The 6,000-nt window shown below is 49.2% G+C and overlaps 1 protein-coding gene across 1 annotated transcript in view; it reads right to left on the bottom strand.

Moving 5' to 3' along the window:
- Positions 1-4,902, bottom strand: part of LOC120812539 (homeodomain-interacting protein kinase 2-like) — a 55,806-nt gene extending 50,904 nt beyond the window's left edge. Inside the window, exon 1 of the mRNA XM_078097980.1 lies at positions 4,445-4,902. Within this exon, the coding sequence (XP_077954106.1) occupies positions 4,445-4,463 (19 nt within the window). The 5' untranslated portion in view covers positions 4,464-4,902. The remainder of the gene's footprint in view (positions 1-4,444) is intronic.
- Positions 4,903-6,000: the final 1,098 nt, after the last annotated feature.

Consider the following 6,000-nt stretch of genomic DNA (forward strand, 5'->3'; position numbering starts at 1 on the left):
AGACCAAGGTTTCCACAATGCATAAATCAAAAACCTTAAACCATCATGTCAATGAAATTGTGCCTGTGCATTAAACCCTTCCTAAGCACCCCAAGCAGCTGGGGACTGCTGAGAAGCGCCTGGCCAGCAACGTTGGCTTCGGAGCCAGAGATCGAACCGCCGACCTTCAAACTAAAGGCCAACCCTCACCGGTTCAGCTGGTTGGGCGCTTTAAATCACTTTAAACGCGGCTATCACATATTTGCAACTCAACTCATGCCCGCCGCCGCTTCCTTACTTAACAGGGCTCGGAGTTGTTGCACCGCTTAGTCAGAGCCAGGGGCAGCTGTTCCACACAAAGCCGACAAACCACGCACGGCGTGTGAAACGACGGCGAGGGGAGAAGAAAGGGGCCTTCACACATGATGCACGACAACCGGCGCGGATACGCCTCGTGTAAGCGGCCGACGGCGGTTGAGGTTCCATCCCCAAAAAGCCTCCTCCTTCGATTAAAAAAGGAAACTCGTGTCGGCAGTCTCCCGCCTCGAGGGACGGCGCAGACAACGACTTTCGGGGGGGGGGGGGTGGCGGTTTCTCGGAAGAGACGTCCCGAAAACGCGTGGCAGAAGCACTAGAACGGGAGGCTCACTGACTGAAAAGAAAATGAGAAGAATTGGACAAAGTCCCCGTTGCATCTCAGTTGAATTTGATCCAAGCTAAAGAAAGAAAGCGAGAGGGGAAAAAGAGCCGGTGGAATGGTGTAAAGGCAGTTTCACTCCAGAGAAATTGACCAGAGAGAAGCCTGCTGAAATACTATTGTGCTCTCGTATTCAGGGCTGGGCCTCCTTTGTCAGACTGGCCTCTACCAACCTGTCATTTCAGTTCAGGGTGACGTGACGCGCCCTCCCTCTCTTCCCTTTGCCTTTCCCTTTTCGGAAGTTTTGAATAATGCAAAAGCGGCACTACCGAAGACGGCTTATCCCTTTTCATAACCCTTTCTGAGCAAACAAGTCACGCGGTGACACCGTCGGGTCGGCGAAACAGGTCAAAACGGCCACCGAGCGACAGGAAACGACAAGAGATAAACACTTTCAATGGCACCCACAGGAGATTTACGCCAGCGGCCCAGGATTTGAGCGACGAGTTATTAGCTATTTAAAAAATCGCCCCGTCTCTTTTCAACTGTTTAGATAACCTCCCTCCCAAGGCCTCTGTCTCTCCCCGCTGTACGACAGTGAAGAGCTAAACACAACTCCCCGCTTGTCATAACAGCCAGGAAGAGAGACTCCCCCCCACCCTCGGTTCCCTGGACTCTGCCACCGGGGCGCGGCCCCCCCCCCAAAGGCCCCCAGGGTTCTTCCTGCAATTCTACAAACCCCGGAGCTTAGGTCTGGGTCGTAGCCTGTGAGGAAGATATCAATCAAGCGGGTCCAAACCTGGAAACCATGGGGTTATTAACAAATGGGCGAAGCGTTGATCTGGCCTGTCCCCGCTATCGTCCTCGTCCTCAGCGGCGAGCCTCTGAGTCTGTGTCCATCTCCCCCTGGCGTGAATGAATAAACCCTCCCTGAAATAGTACTGGTTGACCTGTGAGAGGCAGATCCGCAAAGGGAGGCTGCCTCGCTTGCCTGGTGGCCCGGCGCCTCGCAGCTGTCTAATCCCCTCTCTGCAGGCCGGCCGTACAAATGGGCGAAAGCCACATGTGTGCGGACGCGTCTGTAGGCAAACGCTCGCGCGGGCATGAGCGCGACCACAACATCTATAGCCAGGAGGAGGGAGGGCAGGCGGGGTTTTTTGGCGGTGTGTGGATATTTGCTTTTTCCACAGCTGGGGGGCTGCTGGACCTGCTCGGTACATCGGACATCCATCAAGGTGTCAGTTTGGGTTATGAGACCGGGCTCCCAGGGCGATCACGCCCCGCCTCATAGCCCCCCCCCTTGTCTGGGCCAAGACGGACCAAAGGCAAACACGTAAAAAAAAGTGATCACCAGAAGCTTCGTAAACATTCCTGAAAATCTCCACTGCGTTGAAAGAAATTAGTTCAAATAAATGACTGCGTGCGTGAAGTTGGGTTTTAAGCAACTGTCTACTGCAAAGCTCGAGTTAAAACTGTCGGAGCTCATATCAAAGTTAGTTGCCTTGTCTTAAGCCTGATTTATGCTTCTGCGTGTTCCCTTGCGTCGCTTTTCACACCTCCTAGCGTCCTTGCGTGTGTCGAGACATTTTTCTAGGCTTGCGTCGAAAGGGACACAAGCCTCCCGCAGCGCACCAGGCTGCGATTGGTCCGCTAACTACGTCCTTTACGGAGTCTCACATTTCCGCTTTCATAGCCCGATACCGTCATTATTAACACGAAGAATGTTTACGAGAGAACGGATCAGATTGAAGAACTTTTGGCAGAAGAAATCCGTAAATATGAGCGCTTATACAAGCCGTCATTGCCGGGTTGTAGACGTGGGTTGGATTCATGGAGGGAGATCGCCGCAAAGGCCGGTTTGCCGGTCGAGAGGTGCACAAAGTTGTGGAGGAAAATACGGGACAAATGTGTCCTTGATGAAAAGCAGCAATGTTGATGCACGGGGCAATAAAGTCTATGATAAATAAATAAATAGACGTGACTCTCTAGGTCGTCTTCAACAAAAACACGTTACTCCGCCTGTTGTCCTGGCGGTGAATTGCTCTGCAACACACGCAGGACTTTTTGAACCATGAATTGAAACGAGTGCGTCGACGCAACGACGCAGATGCAGAGGCAGAAGCGTGCGCCGGCCTTCAGCCTAAGTGAAGGCCCCCCCTCCCCCTGAAACCTATTCTCCCCCCTGTTGCTCTACATGACAGGCCCCTCCAACACTGAGGAGGACAGGCAAGGTAATTAATTCCCCCCTGTTTCTCCTGCTCTCCGTGGCAAAGGGGGGGAAAGCTGGGGAAGGTAATTTACAATAATTACCTTTTGCATAGGAGTCTAATTTCAACTTTTCCCTTTCATGTTGAAGAGCCTTCGTCTCGGGCTACGCCTGTGAACTTCCACACCCCCCCCCCCCCCCCCTCCCGAGGAAAAACCTCTACATTATTGTAGTGACGTGACTTTGGGGGGGGGGGGGGGGGGTTGTGGCTTATAGTTGTTCAAGCAGTGTGTCTTCTAAAGCAGCCTATTATATAAACTAACATCCATATTAGAAACCCTCCTTTCACTGAGATGTTTCCATACCTTCACTTTTCACCGTGTTTTCAACAGTTCTTATTCTCAATAAGGGAGGAGGCGTTTCCTGTAACTCCAGCAGAGGGACTATAGAGTACACATCAAAACTCGAAGCTATTGGGGCATAAATATTGGAAACCAGCGTGGCTCGTCGCTTGCTTTGTGCTGTCAATTAGCAGGAGCGTCCGATTAGCATGTGAACCTGTGCTTCCGTTGGAGATGCTGTTAAAGGTGATCCGCCTTAATGTATGACTGCAAGCTGCCGTAACTAAGTGCATCACACAGGGATTGAAGCAAAATCTCAGATAACATCACGTGGAATTGTTTGATCTGCTCTTCGTCGCAGAGTTTAATTCATTGGTCCTGTTTGCAGTTGCACTGCAATGTCGCACTGTTTAACATCCGTAACGCACCTCTGCAACGGCATCGCAAAGCCAACACGTCGGTTATCTGAATGACTCTCGTAGATTAAATATATATATATATATATATATATATATATATATATATGTATATATATGTATATATATATATATATATATATATATATATATATATATATATATATATATATTTTTTTTTTCTTCTTCTTCTCTAAAGCTGTTACGACAGCAAACACGTTAGAGACGCGTGCGCGAGCCTTCTCTCAATTGGATTAGTCACCGCTGAAATACTGCAGCGGTGGCGATTATACGTCCTATTTAAAAAATAAAAATAAATAAAACTCATAGAACAACAACATTTTGGATTAATTCACAGCAGGCGGTGAACGACGTAAAGACGGACGCGATGGATAACCGGGACGGAACGAGGGTGAACGGAGGCGAGACTCGCTCCCGATCGGGTCTCTCGACCTTTTTTTCCTTTCATCCCGTCTCCTCTCAACGCGCCGGCGATCGTCCGCACCGGGAACCAGCGCGACGCGCGCACTTTGCGTCCCGGACCTTTTACACTCTCGGGATCGGGGCCGTGCCGCCGTACCGGGTGCGAGAAAGGACTCCACTGCGCGCCGCGGGGACGTTTGACAGCGCGCTTGTCCGACAGATAAACGCGACGCAAAACAAGCTGCAGACTGCGCGTAATGTTGGTGGGGAAGCGGCGACGCGTCTCTCTCTCTCTCTCTCTCTCTCTCTCTCTCTCTCCCGGTCAGCCGCAATTCAGTCGTATCACAATTCATTCTCAATAGGTCTCAGTGACAGAGAGGAGAGGAGGGGGGGGGGGGGGGGGGGGGGGGCGAAAAACAGCCCATTTTCAGAAGCATCTTACCTTCGTATACAGGGGCCATCGGTGCAAGGGTTCCTGTTATTCATGGCAAAAATATAAAGCGAGATTTCTTCTCAAAACTCAATGAAAATCTGCCATCTTGAAACAGTGACGAGAGAGTCGCCGCGGTCTCCTGCATTTACCGGCCCAGTTCATTAGTGAGGGAAAGGCTCATCATTCATATCCAGGCGTGTTGTTTTTTCTCTTCTTCTTCTTCTTCTCCTCCAAACGCAGGTTCCGATGCGCAGAGGGGAGCGACGGAGGAGACGGCTGTGCGATCCGGTGTCCCAGCCAGCCTGCGAGGCTTTTTGTTGTTGTTTTCTTCCTTTTTTCTTTATCTGGAGGCTCGGGCGACGAGCCGCGGCGGACGGGTTCACTTCAGCTATCGTGCGACATTGTCTGTGGAGCGAGGAGTCTCTGCAAAAGTTGCAGCCGTTCGGAGCGCAGCGAGTTTTCTGCTGTACAGTGAGCGAGTCGAGCGCAGAGCGAGTCGATGGAGGCGACGGGGATCGCACGCGAGCACCGCGACCCGCCTCACAGAAACAAAATGATGCTGGTGGTGATACATAAAAATATACGATGGAAGCAAATATATAAAACATAAAAAGCATTTGAGTCAATGCCTGATCAGAAAACGGAATATCAGAATGAAATAAAAGATGATTCAAAATTGATTAAAAAAAATAGATAAGAAAACAGCAATTGCGTTACTATTATTATAAAACACGAATTAACCAATACGTCTCTATTACCACTTTTGCCGTAATTAAGCTATTTTTAGGATTTTTTCTTCTCCTTCCTCCTTTTGAATGTGAAAGTTTGAGTTGGATGCACACCATATATTCAAAAAGATAACGTATTAACCTACTAACTAGTAGTACTACTATTACTAATACAAAATATTAATAATAATAACAACAACAACAACAATGATACAAATAATAATACTATGAGTAAACCGGCTATTGATTGTTACATGATACAGTTATCTGGAGTTGATGCGACTCTTAACGCGGCCCGTGCAAAGTGCGTCGGATGATTCTGCGGGCGTTTCGTCGTGCCTGCGCCAGACTGAAGCGCTCCTACAGTAGGCTATGACGACATGAGGTTTGCACAGAATGAAGTGGAGCACAATCGGATTACACAGGCTCACACAAATGTGAGTAATCTGTCATTTACCAGCAACCCCCCAAAAAGCCCTCACAGCAATATCGACACAAAACCTCTCATTTAAACGTGTCGATTTTGACGCATGGGGGAGGGGCGGGGGGTTAATATGGCAGAGCATTAGGGAAGAGCTGCATCACCCCATAAGCAAAGTGCACTTGGCAGAAGCTTAATTTGGAAGCTGTATGTCACTGTGCAAAGGTTTTGTGCCGCTTTAGGACAGAACAAACATACAATTAATCAAAAAGTGGTATTGTCTCGATGTGAATAACCAATCAGAGACGCTCTTCAGCAGATGATGGGCATATTAAAGCCAACCGGCTTTACGACGAGGTGTGCAATTACTCACTCAGTTTATGTATGTCACAGGGCCTTCAGTCTGCACACATATC

The sequence above is a fragment of the Gasterosteus aculeatus genome, chromosome Y, assembly GCF_964276395.1.
Source record: "Gasterosteus aculeatus chromosome Y, fGasAcu3.hap1.1, whole genome shotgun sequence".
NCBI classification, from domain to species: domain Eukaryota; kingdom Metazoa; phylum Chordata; class Actinopteri; order Perciformes; family Gasterosteidae; genus Gasterosteus; species Gasterosteus aculeatus.